This window comes from Xenopus tropicalis, chromosome 5, assembly GCF_000004195.4.
Source record: "Xenopus tropicalis strain Nigerian chromosome 5, UCB_Xtro_10.0, whole genome shotgun sequence".
Classification (NCBI taxonomy): Eukaryota; Metazoa; Chordata; class Amphibia; order Anura; family Pipidae; genus Xenopus; species Xenopus tropicalis.
The window spans coordinates 41,330,834-41,348,908 of record NC_030681.2 but is presented as its reverse complement, the minus strand read 5'-3'; the positions used below and the strand labels follow the sequence as shown (position 1 = coordinate 41,348,908).

The 18,075-nt window shown below is 39.5% G+C and overlaps 1 protein-coding gene across 1 annotated transcript; it reads right to left on the bottom strand.

The window, feature by feature from the left end:
- Nucleotides 1-555: 555 nt before the first annotated feature.
- Nucleotides 556-4,846, bottom strand: LOC105947440. The gene is made up of 2 exons (XM_012963819.3): nt 879-4,846; nt 556-712 (listed from the first exon to the last, which is right to left on the bottom strand). Exon 1 carries the CDS (start codon nt 4,825-4,827, stop codon nt 1,348-1,350), a length of 3,480 nt encoding a protein of 1,159 aa, XP_012819273.2. The 5' UTR covers nt 4,828-4,846; the 3' UTR covers nt 556-712; nt 879-1,347.
- Between the last annotated feature and the right edge of the window lie 13,229 nt (nt 4,847-18,075).

Sequence of the window (18,075 nt, the reverse complement as noted above, 5' to 3'; positions counted from 1 at the left end):
TTTTTACAGATTCTCATACTATTTCTCTTACTTCCACATGACACAAACAAACAAATTCAGTACAGTCAAAATATCTGTAAGAATATTGAAAGTCGTATTGAGGGAAAATAATTTGTTAATTCAGTTCTTTGTGCTTCTTGGTGAAGTGTATTTTCTGACACTCATGTCTATTTCTCCACTTTCTTTCTGGCAAAAAGCAGCTTTATGGCAGGAATTCTACATATATTTAATAAAGATATAAGCAATTGTCTCACAAAATAAATAGGATCAATTTACTTGTGAAAGGAAAGTTAGGACCAAATATTTGCTTTTTTGCTCTGTGTGTAGCCCTTGTGCAAAGTGCGGAACACACACATGACGTGATTGGGGCCACAGCCATATCTATATATGCACAACCAGGACCAGCACATGAAAGCACTTGCCTGGGGAGGTTCCCCTGTGGTCTATTACCCAGAAGAAGAAACCCAACATCACAATGTCAGGTGTGCAGCAATCTATCACTGAATACCTTAAATTGCCATAGTTTGAGAGTGGTTTGTAATTCAACAACACCCTTTGTGCTGTATTGCATCAGCTATGCGTGGTGTTGTCTACTGTTCTGTCCTGCTCACTGTCTGAAGTGAGATTGACAGGCAGATAACCCTTCTTCAAAACACCACACTGTGTAAGTTGTTAACTTGTTTAATGAGTATTTGAAGATGAAAGGGTAAAACTGAAATACATACAAATGAAATGGTATAAGTGTCTCTGCTGGTGAAACAATATGCATACATATACATTACACAGATGTAATAAATCTGCTATCAAACAGAAACAAACCTCTCTCTCTAAGATGCAGGAGCTGAGTATATTAAGCAAGTAAAACTGTATACACTCACCAACAATGCTGCATAGGGCCTGTTTAGCATGGAGAAAGCTGAAAGCACATGAGATAAACTGCACAGGCTGGAAAACACCTACTTCCTGTGACCTGGAATTATGACATCAAGGGTCAATAGCTAACTTTATTAAACAAATAACTAACACCAGGAAATATCTACAGGTGTCCAGTAGATGGAGCTGGAGGACTGCTCATACCTATAATCAAATGAAAAGACATATATCTGTCCTGACAGCACACTCCCCGCCTGGTGTCTGTAAGATCACCACAATCATTCTAGTCCAATCAGGGAGCAGGGTCTTCAGACTGAAGAAGAAGGATGAGCTCTGTCACTGGTCTGAAGAATAATGTAGAACTCCCATCTCTGGCAATCTTTATTTCCACTTTGCGAACTTTGCCATCTTTATCAGGGAAAGTCTTTGTTACACGACCCATAGGCCATTCATTCCTCTTGGTTTGTCGATCTTTCAGAAGGACGAGATCTCCGTATCTTGAGCCGGATCCACTAATGTAAAGGTTTCAGTCTCTGGTTTCAAGTGGTGAGAATGACTCAAGAAGGGTGGACCTGTGAACCACATAGTACCTTTCAGGTGTGCTGCTGATACAGATCTTGTGGCCAGATCAGCCGGATTGCCCTCTGTTGACACATAGTGCCATTGTTCAGGGAGAGAGGATCTTCTTATTCGCTGAACTCTGTTGCTAACAAAGACATAAAATCTTCTTTTCTCATTGCAAATGTAGCCTAAAACTATTCTGCTGTCTGTGAAGTAGCTGACAGAGTCTATATTTGTGTCGATTTCTTTTGTTATGAATTCAGCTATATCTACTGCGAGGACTGCTGCACAGAGTTCAAGTCGTGGGACTGTAAGTTCCGGACATGGAGCTAATTTAGCTTTTCCTAGCACAAAACCTATGTGGACCTGACTTTCAGAATCTATCGCCTTTAAGTAGGCCACTGCTGCAATTGCTTGCGTGGAGGCATCTTCAGGTAGGGGTGCATCCCAATCTTGAGTCTCCGAGGTGAGATCACGAAGAAGAGCTTTCCCTTGAATGGTTACTGGTGCAGCTATCCCCAAAGGGTCATACAAACTGTTTATTGTAGAGAGGACTCCTCTTCGTGTGTAGGGTCTTTTCTCTGATGACACCTGGAAGGTCAGGGAATCGCTTTTAAGATCCCAGCAGATGCCTAAGCTTCTTTGCATGGGTAAATCATCATCATTGAAATTGAGATCTTTTAAGTCTGTTGCGTGATCTTCAGAAGAAAAAGCAGCCATTACATCACTGCTATTTGATGCTATCTTATGTAAGCGGAGATTTGAACATGCTAGCATTTTCCTGGTTCTGTTCAAGAGGTCAATGGCTTCAGCTGCAGTGGGTACTGACTTCAGACCATCATCCATGTAAAAGTCTTTTTTTACAAATCTTTTAGCGTCTGCACCAAACTCCTTTTCTTCCTGACAAGCTGCTTGTTTAAGACCATATATGGCCACTGCTGGAGAAGGTCTGTTACCAAAGATATGTACTTTCATTCTCCATTCTATGATGTCTTGTGCAGGGTCGTTGTCTTTGTGCCAGAAGAACCTTAAGTAATTTCTGTCTTCAGGTCTAACTAGAAAACAGTAGAACATCTGTTGGATATCAGCCATGAATGCAATGGTGTCCTTGCGAAAGCGTAACAACACACCAAGGAGGTTATTATTTAGGTCTGGGCCTTTCAACAGAATGTCATTCAGGGATACCCCACAACACTGTGCACTTGAATCAAAGACAACTCTAATCTGTTGGGGTTTCTTGGGGTGGTAGACTCCAAAGGGAGACAGATACCAACACTCTTCTCTTGGATTGAGAGGTGGCGCTATCTCTGCGTGGCCATTTTGGATTACCTTTCCCATAAATTCAAAGAAATGCTGTCTCATGTCAGGTTTTACTTTAAAAGACCTCTGTAAGGACCTGAAACGTTGCAAGACTTGTTCTTTGTTATTTGGTAGCTGCTTTCTTTGTGGTTTGAAGGGTAAAGGAGCTACCCAACTACTGTCTTCTGCTCTGTAGAAACCCTCGTCCATTGTTTTCATAAAGGCAAGATCTTCCAGAGAAGGAGCAACCGTCTCATCTTCTGTTGTTCTCTGAAAGATACTGTGGCTTACATGATCCTCAAACTCTTTGCAAGAGGATTTGTACGTAGACACTGAGGATTGCATGGTTACACATACATTCATGTCATAGTTTTCCCTCACATTGTAGAAGTATGGACAAGGTGGAAAGAGGGATCTGCAGCTCTCTTCTGAGGTTCTGGTGTAAAGACAGTGTACTAAGTCTGGTCTATGGACTCCTTTCAGGCATACATTGCCCACTATGACCCATCCTGTGTCTAATCTGTGTGCATAAGGAGCGTTATGTGGTCCGTTGATCTGTTGCCTCACTTTATGGACCCTAATTATGTCTCTTCCTAACAGCATAAGGATAGCTGCTGATGGATCAAGTTTGGGTATCTCACTAGCAAGTGACTTTAGATGATTGTGATGAAGAGCCACCTCAGGGGTTGGGATCTCCGTCCGGTCGTTCGGTATCTCATTACATTCAATGAGTGTGGGTAATGAGATTGTGGTTTTGCCATCAAGAGACTGTAGTTCAAACCCTTGCGCTCTTCTTCCTGAAGTGTTAATCACCCCTGCACAGGTTCTGAGAGAATATGGAAACTGCTGGCCTTTTGACCCGAAGATTTCAAAGAACTCTGACCTGACCAGGGACCTATTACTTTGGTCATCTAGAATAGCATAAAGTTTGATTGCTCTGTTCTTTTGTCCTGTAGGATAGACACTTACTAAACAGATTTTAGAGCATGATCTGTCTCGAAGGTCTCCTCCACACACTTCGGTACATGTTGTAGTTACTGTAGCCTCTGCACCGTTGTCCTTTCCCTCCCCGCCATGATCACTCCCTTCTGGCGGCCTGACTGACCATGGTGCAGGACCAGGATGAAGAGCAGACACGTGTCTGTCACTGTTGCACTCTGTGCAGCTAACTGGTTTGTCACAGTCTTTCGCAAGGTGTGCATTTGAGGCACAGCAACGGTAACAAATGTTGTTTTGTTTTAAGAAAGTCTTTCTCTCATCAAGGGACTTACTTCTGAAGCCTCTGCATTTGTACAGAGGATGAGGTTTGTGATGAATCGGACATCCTTTTGTTAAGTCCATGGTCTTAGCATCAGTGAAAGCAGAAGAGTTTCCTGTAGCTTGAGATACTTCAGTCTTGTGCACCCTGATGGAGCTTCTCTGAGGGGTGTTCTTGTAGCGGTATTTCTCTGGCTTGTTGTCACCAAAGGTCTGGAACGTCTGAGCAAAACCTGGGTCATTGTACATCTTTGCTTGTTGAGAGATAAATTGCACGAAATAAGAGAATGGCGGGAATAGTACATTATGTATTTCCTTGTACTTTGTCCCATGTGATGCCCATTTCCTTTTTAGAGAATCTGGCAGCTTTTTCACAAGGTCTTCTATTCCTCTGGCGGAATCAAGATTACCTAGTCCTAGAAAGCATCCTTCATTTTTTGCTGCCAACAGTTCTATTACCAGATCACTGAATTCTCTAAGTTTCTTGCTGCAATCTCTTTCAAAGATATTCCCAAAGTTGTCAATCCTGTCCCACAGGGATTTTTCTATCTTCTCTGGAGCTCCATACTCTTCGTTCAACCTTTGCCATGACATCTGTAGTCCTTTACAAGAATCATTGACATATACTGCCCGAATGCCTTTCACTTGTCTGCTGGACTCTGGACCTAGCCACTTCACTAGGAGATCTGTTTCTTCTTTGTATGAAAGGTGAAGGTCTTCTATAGCATTTTTAAATGACGCCTTCCAAGCCCTGTAGTTTTCTGGTTTCTCGTCAAACTGAACAAGACCTGATGTTATCATTTCTCTGCGTGCCATAAATCTCACTAAGTCTGACATCTGTTGATCGCCAGTGAGTTGGTTTGAATCGGGCTTAATAGGGAGCGCTGGCTTCACATCTGGTGTGTGCTGGTATGATCCCTCTGGAGAATGACTGTCTCTATCAGGAACCCTTGGTCGTGTAACAGGAGGATAGCTGTATTTATTAGTAACAGGTAAAGTCCACTGAATGTCATTATAGTCTCTGGCTGCAGGAGTTTTCACATTAACAGGATACAATTGTTTGAAATCCTTTTGTTCTTGTAACAGAGCACCATCTGGTGGTGAGATGTAGTCACATTTTAAGGGAATGTTCTGGAGAGGTATACTATGATTTTGCTCAGATGATGGGATAACATCACTGTCTCTGTACTCACTAAGCTTTTCTAGGCTTGGCATTGATGGACTGTACTCCTGTGAATGTTTCAGCACATATTCTTTGGTACGTTGCATAGCAGTTTCTGGTTTTACATCAGGCTGCATAGTGAATTTCTGACTTGCTTGTTCTGTAGTGTCAAGAGCTGCATCTAATGCATCTGCTTTGGCATTTGCGATTGCCACGGTCTTATGTAAGTTAAGAATCTCTATTGAAGCTTCTAAGCGTGTCTTCTCTAATTTTAGCTCTGTTTCCTTCCCAGTAAATGTGAGTTGAGCTAGTGCAGCGGCAGCTTCTGCGCGGAAAAGCGCAGCGTCAGATACCTGGGAGCGGTTTGAGAGTCTGGATGAATGTGACACCCTAGATCTGGTCTTGATTGATCGTTCAGACATCTTGCTGTCTAATCTTGATAAGAGTTAGCACGTGGTACTATGTTAACTGAAGCTGTACTGTATCTTTGTGGTACTTGCTAATCCACTCTGCGTGTGGGCCTCTTGATACAAGCTGTTGTTTTACTGTGCTGTATTGCATCAGCTATGCGTGGTGTTGTCTACTGTTCTGTCCTGCTCACTGTCTGAAGTGAGATTGACAGGCAGATAACCCTTCTTCAAAACACCACACTGTGTAAGTTGTTAACTTGTTTAATGAGTATTTGAAGATGAAAGGGTAAAACTGAAATACATACAAATGAAATGGTATAAGTGTCTCTGCTGGTGAAACAATATGCATACATATACATTACACAGATGTAATAAATCTGCTATCAAACAGAAACAAACCTCTCTCTCTAAGATGCAGGAGCTGAGTATATTAAGCAAGTAAAACTGTATACACTCACCAACAATGCTGCATAGGGCCTGTTTAGCATGGAGAAAGCTGAAAGCACATGAGATAAACTGCACAGGCTGGAAAACACCTACTTCCTGTGACCTGGAATTATGACATCAAGGGTCAATAGCTAACTTTATTAAACAAATAACTAACACCAGGAAATATCTACAGGTGTCCAGTAGATGGAGCTGGAGGACTGCTCATACCTATAATCAAATGAAAAGACATATATCTGTCCTGACAGCACACCCTTTTCCCACCAATTTTAATACAAGGTGCATCGTATTTATAGTCTATTATTATACAGCTGTTAATAATAAACCTTTTACAAGTAGTGTGAGTGTGAGTTTAACAACGCCAGTATAACAGCAATTCCAATTAAAAAGTTCATCATATTTAGAGTCCATTATTATATTAGTTGGAATCCTGTACAGCTGTTTCTATAAACACTTTAGTTTTTAGTTTTAGTTTTTTGATTAGTTTGAACAATGATTTAAAAAAAAAGAAAAAAAGCCATTGTACTTCATTGTACATTGCACATTGTAAATCATTATTTCAGTGTTTCCTGAAATAATGCGCAGGGGATACTGCTAGTTGCTTTTTAAGCCTTTCCCATGCCTAGAGTTGCCACCTCTGCTGGCTTTCTTAGGGGGCAGGGGAGACGTCACAGGGAGCGGTAGAAGATGTGGGGCTGTGGCGTCACAGGGCAGGGAAGAGGCGGGCCGTGCCATAACAGGGGTGGGGTGGTGACACAGAGAAATGTCTAAGCTTACTGGTATTTTTGAAGGTGGCTGATGGGGGATGTAATTGGCAAGAGTTAGACTCTAATAGAGTCTGTGGGACACAAGTTACTGCAGCATGGGGGAGAAGCTATGTGCAAGCATAAGTAAAATACTATCTGCTCTATATTTGTTTGGCCAAAAGACCAACGTGGTCTCACACTTGCAGGAAGAACCACCCCCTCCTGACTTGACATTCCAGAGCCACATACTGCCATAACAACAATAAAAATAAAATGAATAATGCTGCTTGGGGCCCCTATGTTCCCATGCCCCTACAGGTCTGCTAGCTCAGTATTTATGCCACTGGCAGATGCAAGTGTTATGTGTATAGGGCTCACATTTAGTGCTCCTGCATTTTCCCTGAGCCTTGATATATTAGCCTGTACTCAGTCTTCTAAATATTCTACGTTGAAGAATTCACTTGGTGCAAACCCACTAATAAATATATGCTAATTAAAGTTAACTTCAACTATCTTTATATCATATCAACAGATCACCACAGGAAAAGTTGTCTGTGTTTCTTTTTTTGATTTCACTTAATTAAAAGAACTATTTTCTTTAAAATATCACCACTTTTTCTACAACCAATCCAGAAAAACAGCAGGAATAAAAGAAACACGGAGATGAAAGCCCACGTATTTCTTTTAATTACGCAGCAAATAATCTAGGCAGCCAAGTGTTATCCTACATCTTTACTTGGAGAACTTTTTCTTTGAACAGCAGGCAGAGAAGAACTGTTAGCAGTCATATTTTTTTTTTTTTTTGCTTTCGTACAGGGATAGATTTCTTGGGTGTAGTACTTAAGCAGAGCAATCTTCTAGAAAAAATATAGAGAATTATTGACCTGTTATAATCTGTCTTCCTATACTATGACAGCAGTTCATGGAACTGAAATTACTGCTCAAAAGAACAATCAATATTGAATGTGATCAAAAGCATGACATTTCAAGGTTTTCAAACCTTATATCAGAAAAAAGAAATAATGAAGTGCGTGTTTTCATTTATATACTTTTATATACTATAGAGCCCCAGGAGAATCCATTTGTTTACTAACCATCTCATTGTGTCAAATATATTGCAGTCTTGTTTTATGAAAGAAAATGAATACTAAATTTGGTTAATACAAAGACTAAATACAACATTTTTACAACAGAAGAAGGTTGAAAGAGAGTAGATGAGAGAAAGATAAAATAACTGTTAATCGATATCAAAACCTTGCATGACCAGTGGTAAACTGTATGAAACCATTTTTTGTACTAGCTTTGTGTTCCAGAATAATCTCCGGTCCCATTTTAATTACTTTTTATTTGTTTGGTCCTGTCCTCTTCATGCATAGTAAGACCTGGTCTTACCTAAATACCTGAGGGTGACAGAGGCTAGAGGCTGGGTTAAGGTTGACATCATAAACTTCTGTAAACTCAAATAAAAAACATATTCACCAAGTTCGATCCTCCCCCTTTTTCCCAAGTTGGAACCCCAACTCTCTCAATACTGCTTAGCTATGTCTTATTTACAAGGTACTCCTAAGGCCGGTGCTAAGTACTGTGCCTTGTGCAAGGATGCAGAGCTTGGGAGCTGCCTCTTGTCTACCAAGAAAGCAGGGCCAGAACTAGGGGTAGGCAGAGTAGGCGCCTGCCTAGGGCGCAATCACTAGGGGGCGCACATTAAAGGGGAAAGATTTTTTTTTCTTTTTGTAGTAGTATTTTATTAGTTCACCTATACTTTAATAGAACTGCTGCCCAGCCCCCTCTGGCATGATATGTTTGTTTTGCGCTTCGGGACCCAGGAGCGCACACCCCCTACCCTTCTATTTACCGGTGCTTACCTGCGTATGCTGTGCACATGCGTATTAGGCAGTGGCGCACGCCCATACGCATGCGCATCATTCTAACTACGGCAGCTAGAGGAACATAAGGTGCTGGGGTGCGGCAGTGTCTGGGTAAGTTGTGCGGCGTGGGGAAAACTGTCAAGGCCTGAGTGAGCAGGACTGCTGGCTGGGAGTTCGCTGACGTTTCGACAATTCTTAATAGCTGGTGCTGCTGCTGGCACAGGTACTATGATTGGGGTCAAATTGGGCGTAATTTGGATTCTGCCTGCTAGCATATACAGATTGGGGCAAATTGGGCAATATGAGGGATTGGCTGCTTCTGGCACAGATACAGATGGGGGATATTTTGGGTGACTGGTACAGGTACAGTACAGATGGGGGCAATATGTTGGATGCTGCTGGCACAGGTACAGATGGGGGCACTATATTGACTGGCACAGGTACAGTACAGTACAGTACAGATGGGGGAAATATATTGGGTGCTGACACAAGTACAGATGGGGGCAATATGTTGGGTGCTGCTGTTACAGGTACAGATGGGGGATATGTTGGGTGACTGGCACAAATACAGATGGGAGCACTATGTTTGGTGCTGCTGTTACAGGTACAGATGAATGAAACTATTCATTGTATTGCTACCAATTGTATTATCTAAAATGCTGAAAAACAATTTAAAAAAAATTTGAAACCATATAATTTAAGGTGGGAAGTTGTAATGTGGGTCGGCGGCCGCGCGTGCACTGATTGAAGCCCTTGCCTAGGGTGCCAAAATACCTTGACCTGGCCCTGCAAGAAAGGGTTAATAGTCTGTGAACAAAACAGAACAAAGTTCACCAGTTATAGTGTGGGGTCTGGATGCGCTTGTGTTTCCATTAAGTGGAAAGGAATCCCATTCCTAATCTGAAACCTCAAGCTCAGTCTAAAGGTTTACTAATTTGACATCTGTAGTAAGAAATCTTTTGGGGTTATAATAAGTAAAAACATATTGGAATACATTTCAAATGACAATGATGAGTTTGTACCAGCATGGTCTTAGGTACAATTGATCTTCCCAGAAAAATGTAATTGCCTTCTGTGAGAAGGTGAGCAGAAACCTGCAGTGGCTGTAATCTTCTTAGATCTTGCAAAACCATTTTTAATACAATACCATACAAGAGATTGCTGATTAATTTGATGAGGATTGGCCTTGGACTTGTTTGTACCTTGATGAAAGGGTATAAAGTAGTGAAAATGGAACATTTTCTAGCTGGACGAGTGTTGTTAGTGGAATATTTCTTGGATTTGTCCTTGGTCCTTTGTTTTTTTAGTTTGCTTTTTATTTTATTCAAAAATTACCTTGAGGTTGGCCTTTTACATAATGTGCCTGTTTTTGTAAAAGACATGTGGAACTTACTGAGTGATTTGCAATAAATTGAAGCACCGTGCATCAAACTGGCAAATATTGTTTAATGCTAATAAAGGCAAGCTTATGCACTATGAAAGAAAAATATAGTTAGACACTAAATTAAACTGCATTTGTGCCCCCAATAGTAAAGGGTTTGTGGGTTGTTCTAAATAGCACACTTTGCACCTCTAAGAAGTGTCAGTCAGTTTCTACAAAAACTTATATCTCTTGTATAAAAAAAAGGCATTGATTCGAGCACTGGAAAAATAATTTATAGATCTGTTCAACCTCATCTATCGTATGCAGTACAGTTTTGGATCCCTTTACCTAGCAATTAAATTAATGGACCTAAAATAATGGAGCTGGATTTGTTCTCGAGAAGAGGCCACTCCTTTAGATTTAAGGAACAGATTATATCTGAAACAAGCACAATATCCAAGGCTATCGTTATACCAAAATCTACAATTAGTACTGATGTTGGTTAAAGGTTTGTGTGAGTGTATACATGGGTCTATGTGTGTGCTGGGGTTTGATGGACTTTGGTCTTTTTTGAACCCAACTTAAAGAAGGAGCAAAGGTAAAAAAAAAAAAAGCTTTATCAGAAAGGTCTATGTAAACAAAGCCATAAACACTCACAGAAAAGCTGTTCTGAGTTCTCTATCAAAATAGACACAGGACTTCTTGCTTGCTAGCTTGCTACTCTCCCCCTCCCTTCTGCTCTTTCCCCCTCCCTTCTCTGTCCTCCCACTCCCACTCTGCTGTAATCTAAGCTACCAGCAACCAGAGCTGCAGTACTGAAGTTATTGAGACCAAGCTAAAATGGCAGCTGCTATCTTAAACAGAGGGTGCTTCTAGGGCTGTTAACTTGGTATGGTAAAGTTTTCTACAGAATAAATATATCATTCTAGCTTGCAGTATTGTGTCTAATCTATTGGCAATAAAATGTCAAAATGCTTTTCTTTCTCCTTTAACTATGTAACTATATAACACAATGCTACACTTCAGAGTTGAGGAACAGAATTTCACCTGAGGCAATGCAAATGGTTTAAGAATCTTATATTTTATGAACAGTTGACTTTTTACAAGCCAAACTAATTATGGAACTATGAATATTGCAGAGTTTATTATGCACAGTCTGGAAGTGCATGCTCTTTAAATTCCACCACCCTTCAAAACCTTCTCCATTAATGAATTCCGTAATACATTCCTGCTTAGTTTAAAAAAGAACATCAAGAATATTTTTCAAAATACATCTTATATTTACCAGTACAAGTTCCCACTTTGTTGTTTACTTTGTAAACTCTTACATGATACTGCATAAGAACTTTTAGCAAAATCCAATCTACTCACATACATTTTTTCACTACAGATATCAAGGTAATGGGAACTATTTTATAGTTTTGTGACTTCATATAACATCCACTATGCATAGTGGCACCATTCTGCATTTCTCCTTAACATCAAACAGTCCTTGAAGTTTAAAAATTGTTCTGGATATGACTGATCTCAGTTTATTAAATACTCAAAGCTAAATAAAATCTTGTCTTGGTCCTTTACTTTTCTTCCATTTTTTTTTTCCTTTAAATTCCCTTTTAAGTTGCCAGTAATAGTTGTAATTTGTCTACTGAAAATGGTAATGGAACCAGAAGAGATACTATTAAAATAATAGCCCAAAATCACAAACATAACAATAGGGGTACAAGTTCATTTAGCTGTAAGGGGTAAAGGAAATACCATGTATCGGCAGAGAGACCCCAAGCATATCCAAATGAAAGGAAGATGGCGCCCAGGTACACTGCTGTGCTGCTCTGCTTTTTTAGGTTGGGTTTTTTGATAGGGCTAGTTTTTAAAGTTATATGCTATGTAAGAAGGGAGAGGTGGGGGGGGGGGGTCTATGCAGGCCAGTTAAGGGGGCTTTTTCAACCAGGGGGGTTGTAGTTCTCCTTTAAAATAGGTGTTTTTTTTAGGTGTTTCAGACAAACTGTAAGTGGCTCCTTTATCCATGGTGATCAGTAGACTGAAATTTGCAGGTCTATCAAAGGAGGGCTGCCAAAACTGTGGGCTACCTGTGTTTTTGATGTAACAGTTAACGAAAATGTTACCTAAGAAGTTTATAATAAATTGAGGACAACATGCTAAAAATATTCTCAAACTCTGCGGATAATTAACATTTTTTCATATCGTCAGTATAACCCAGATTATTCCTGTTTCCTATGACATTCTCTCTTTATATTATTTATAAGTCTTCAGTACTGCTGTGTAAACGCCTGTGGTTACAACCGTAGCAGCCATCTTCTTTTTAAAGTTTTAATGCTTAAAATAAAATTAAAGACAGTAATTTGCCTCTTACTTGCTAATGATGATAAATGTTTATTAAAAGAAAACAGCCTGCAAATTTCAAGGTACCTGAATTATTCATGATGTACTCAATAAGAAATGCACATCTGATACTGACAAAGATGCCCAGTGATACAAAGAATTTCCATAAAAACTATTGTGAAACATTCTTTAAAAAATCCTTATGATAGAGGAGGAGGAATTGTGATCTTCAGCTGATTTCTCGTGGTTAGGCCCCTAGGTCCATTGAAAGCAAGCCTTTATGCTACAATGTACAATGTCATTCTTGACAATTCTCTGCTTTCTGGCAACAGTTTGCAGAAGGTTTTTTACCTGTTTCAGCAAAATAAAGCCCCAAGCACAAAGTAAGGTCTGTACAGAATGGATTTGCTGATACGGAAGTGGAAGAACTGGCCTGCACAGAGCCCTGACCTCAACCCAATTGAACATTAAACTGGAGTGCCTACTGTGAACTAGGTCTGATCCTCAACATCAGGGTCCAACATCACTTGTGCTCTTGTAGCTAAATGGAAGCAAATAACTGTTCCAAAATCTAGTAGACTAGCATTCCAAAGCTAGCAGGAAAAGGAAACCTACTTACCTACCCCTGGTTTTGGAATTAGATTTTTGAAGTGTCCATATATGTTTGGTCAGTTAATATATATTTTTTTCTGCAACTCAACTCCAAAACAATCAAGATATGGCTGCACCAGTTTCTGAGCATTTCACTCAAGATTCAGAGCAACATTTTTTTGGAGATTCCTTCATGACATCATATATCAAGGTTTTGTGCATGTGCAGAACATGTTGATCCTAATTTATGGAGACGTGCACCTCCAACCATGTTGGTCAGTTGCAGAGTCTAGAGTGGAGAAAGCCTGCACGCTATTTATGAAAGCATGATTATGTGCATGGCAATAGGTTATACTTTTTTGCACAAAAGCCACTGAGCAGAAAACAATCCAATAACTGAACCTATTTAAACAAAAGCAATTGTTACAGTCCATGCCAAAAATGATACCCTACCAATGCTGTGCATCAAGAAATCTGCAGATCTAACAGGCCTCCCAGATTTAATAAAGAGACACTGTAAAAACAAATGGTCAAGATTATAGGCCGAGCCCTGAAGAGATAGGGTTTAGCTTCTACTATACCTTCCACAGTGAAACTGTGAGAATCAGTGGCTGAAATGGTTACAGGACTAGGATCACTAGAGGAGTGGCAGGCATGTATATAATAGAACATATCTTCCTCTTAGGAATTTGCTGGTTGAAATCAGAATCAAGTCAGGAGATAGCCCAAGGTCAGGGAAGGCAGCAGAGATCAGAAGTAAGTGGTCAGGACAAGGATCAGGAACCATATTTTTGTGCCACATAAAAATCCCCAAGTGCCTCTGAAGCACTGAGGCACGAGCAGGGCACCAAACCCTTGCTGTGGAGCCCTGACACAAAGCCATGAAAATGGGACACTGACTGCAGACGAACCAAAGGGAAGGAGCCTTGACTGAGTAAGGAAGAAGCAGGTCAGAAAGAGCTTTCTTACATCAATTGGGTTGATGTGCTCGACGGTGGAAAGGTTTGAGCAAGGTACAGGGAGTTTGAGTGGAAGTATGGTGGGAGGTTCAGAAAGAAAAAGTAGGGTTCCCACACAGTATCAGCCCCTTTTCCACCCCCCTAATTTTAATAGATTCCCAGTTCACAGCTTCATGATGGGATGCTTGCCAGTGGATTTGAACAAGCACAAGGATGCTGATGGTTCAGTGGTCTCCTTGGGCACAGGGCCCCAGGAGACGGGCAATCAATATGGTTACCTGCCTTTGCCTGCCCACCTAATGTGGCTGCAGAAGGTGTCCTGGCAGGTAGCCCATCTTGGTTGTCTAGCAACAATTTCAGAATAACAATAATAATAATGTTTTGTACTGTTTAATATATGCAATTACTTGTTCATAATTGTTAATTTATAAAGCCTACCATTGACAATGCCACTGTAATGACAAACTGAGAGATAAGCAAAATCAGACATTATTTTCTGCTTTCACCAGCAGTAGTATAGTAACTTTGTCAATCAAAGGATACTTACTGGAATGGTGCATGTATGTGTATCTCTCTCTCTCTCTCTAGATATGCATCTATCTATATATTTGATTTAAAACTTGTCAAATGGCACAATTTTCATACTGCTCAGTTGGTGCTAGGTAACTGGAAGACTGCCTGACGTGAGTGGATTTTGTGATAGCGGCTTTCACATTTTAATTTGTCAGGTCCTATTAAATTCTGTAGCCTTTGAAATGTAATTGTTAATGTGCCTTAACCACTTTTACAAAAAGTATTAGGAAAAAGTGAAATAGCCGGGTTTACTTGTGGAAACATTTGGTTGGTTTGGTTTATTACACCTGAGGACTGCAGTATAAATTATGGAGATTGGATCAGTAAAATGAAAGGTTTTTGCAATAACCCAAACAGAAAATACCATTCAAAGTCATTTGCCAGTGGGCTTTTAAGGCCTAATGCAATAATTTTCATAATTTCCAGGAACTGAGCCCAACTATCCTTTTACATTTCCAGACATTGGTTTTGTCTACAAAGAGAGATAAAACTGAACTGCCATATTTTTCATTAATAACATTCCTTTCTTTTCACACTAGTACAGAAAATGTATCCATCTAAACTCAGGCAAATTATATGCTAGTTTTGAATGGAGTATATTTGCTCTGGCCAAAAATACAGGCCCCTATTTATAAATGGGGGGCACCTTATAGTAAAACATTTATGGTCAATTCCATTTCTCCAAGTCATGCACCACATAGATAAGAGAAATATTCACATTATTACTAAGATGTATCACTAGGTTTCAGGTGATCAATTCATTCATTAGGTGTCTGTTCATAATGAAGTGGTATTGGCAGTGGAATAACATGACTTGCCCGTGCATGGGTTTTGCATACATGAAGGAAGGCACCTCTTTGGTTGTGTAGATATTTAGTAAGTAGAGATTTCTTGCATATTAGTGCCTTTAATCTAACTTCTTTTTAAGTTTCCTATTGAAAAAAACAGACAGGTATGTATTATCTGGAGACCCATGATCCCGAAAACTGTAAAAACTGATTGACTGTCCTGTATAATAATAAGCACCTTGTAAATGGTTAACTAACCAAACATAAATCTTTGAGACACAATCTGTACTTGACGTCTCCTTGTGCAGCATTGATTTCCTAGCACAAGTTCTCCATATCATTATTCAAGAAATTATTTTATTAAGAAAAGTCGTCAGCCCCCCAAGGCATTCAGCTCATTCACCCATGCTGTTTTCTGTTACACTTGTAGCTGGCAGTGTACCAAACCATAGTGTTGTAAGTCAGGTCAACTTTTATTCAGTATGTTGCTCATTTAGTCTAGATGTTAAAGTCTCATGTTAAGATATTTCCTGTTGTTGTAACACTGCATTGTTTTGTTTTGTATTAGTCAACCAAATAGGTACAGTCTCCTAGGGCCCACCAGAGAACCTGCTACCCCAGACCCACTCTCACGGCATTTAGATATAGATATGGAAATATAGATTATCTTACTAAATTATCTTAATAAATTATCTCTAATTAATGCCAACATTAAATTATAAAAGTTATCTTTAGGGTCAACAAATAGAAGATCTGCATATAGAAGGACTCTTTATAAAGTAAGGATACTGCAGCCAGTTGCTGTTAAGGGAGAATTTGAGCTACAAGGTATTAACATTCATAAACGTTTCTGTTGATAAGAGAATGTTTAAGTAAGTTTAAGATTATTTCCCATTAACCAAATGCATAAAGGGTAGCTATTAAAATTACACATCACTTGAGATTGTGACCTAGATAACACAAATTGCAAACATAATAAGCTTATTACACTTGCTGGCATTTATTTTGTTCTCTGGGCCACAATCTAATTGCTGATTGGTTGCTATGAGCAATATCACCGGTGATTTTGGTTTACACACTATAATAAATATATTATAGTGTGTAAACCAACATCACCGGTAATGTTGCTCATAGCAAGCAATCAGCAATTAGATTTAAACAGTGACCTATGAGTTCTGTTGGCCATTCATTGGAAGATCGGGGTAATTTGATTGTTTGACCCTAGGGCCAATCGATCGAATTACAAAAATTAGGCCAAATATTGGTTGGGTAGGCCTGTAAACTGCCAAATTGGTCTGAAGGACCAGAATTGGCAGCTGAAATCTTTACAAAAGCAAAGATTAGATTGGTTGCTATGGGCAACATCACTGGTGATGTTGGCTTACACACTATAGGAAATATGCCCCTAAGTCATTTCTAAGTCATTTCATAAGTCTATACCTGGCCTTGGCCACCAGCTCATAAATAAGGGCATTTACTAACATTCATATTTTTTTCACAATTTGTATTCTTTTGCACTAAAATCAGAAGGTTTCACACATTCAAATTTTTCACAGGAAAAACATGACAATTCCAAAAGAAAAAATACGCCACCTAAAAGTGGTCAAGGTCATGTAGAAGTCAAAGGCAGTTGTCCTTGTTTTAATTGGCTAATCTTTCTTTGCTTTGCGGTTTTAGTGGTTTTCAGGGTTTCTTGATGCTTTAATTTGTGCGCCAATAAGAAAAATTTGCGTTTTCCCAAGTTTTTAAAAGTCTGTTTTAATAAATCACTTGGCATTCGTCATTTTAGAGGAAATGAGTTTTCCATCGCTTTAAAAACCTCTAAAACCACGAAAATGAGAATGTTGATAAATGGGCCTCTAAGTGTTACTTAAAGAGTTCTAAAGGTTTGCAGTTTCTAGTTCTAGTGTTACAGTGCATTGAACTGGTCCCCTGCTACTATAAAAATCTGCTGAAGGATCATGCAATTATTAATGCACTGTGATAGATACATTAGGGTTTATTTACAATGCCACACTCAGTGTGCAAAAAAAGGCCATTTTTTTTACACTTTGCCCACTATGTGGGGTGTTGTGCAAGTAGACACAGGCCTTTCTGCTCAGTTTTAGGGTGCAGAGGCCTATGGACTGTGCCCCAAATGTAACCCTGCTTGCATAAGGCAGCTTTCCATTCAACCCAGGTGGGGGGAGGCATGTGTACCCCATACCACGTGTGCAAGTGGCACATTCTCTAGAACTACCCACTTTTACAATTTGCCTTCAGTAATAGAAAACTGTTGCATATATGGTATTAGATCTGCTCAATGTTGTCTTGCATGTGCCTTTAATTCCAAGATCTAGAAAAATATGTTCAAAACTTTGTGAAAGAGATGTTCGCATCTACAGAACATATGTATTCCATTTATTAGGAAATACTGTCGTGTCTTTTTCCTCTTAGAAAGATATTTCTCTATTTTATTTTTACTGCTCACATTCTTCCTCAAATCACCATTTGTTTACTATGTGCCCTGCTGGAAGCTAGCTTAATGCAAGTTCCAAGAATGATCCATGGAAGCAATATCTCCAAATGCTATAGACTTTTATATGCTTTATTATCCAAACATGATAGATTTTCCTAATCAGAAAGTAATTGTGGTTATTAAGGGAAAATGTGTTCATGATTTATCCGATTATGTTAAACACAAATCTAATTGTGTGTGTCTGAGTTTACTAAATGCTCTGCTGCAAGTTACTTTAGTAGACAATAGAAGTGTTATTTGCTTTTAGAAAAGAGATTATTTTTTTTAGAAAATAAGAATTCTTGTCAAGAGTTGTGTTAGGCTATCAAGAATCTATCTGT

Excerpts from the sequence above, each read along its gene's own strand:
- LOC105947440 (XM_012963819.3), bottom strand. The coding sequence starts at position 4,827 with ATGTCAGACTTAGTGAGATTTATGGCACGCAGAGAAATGATAACATCA.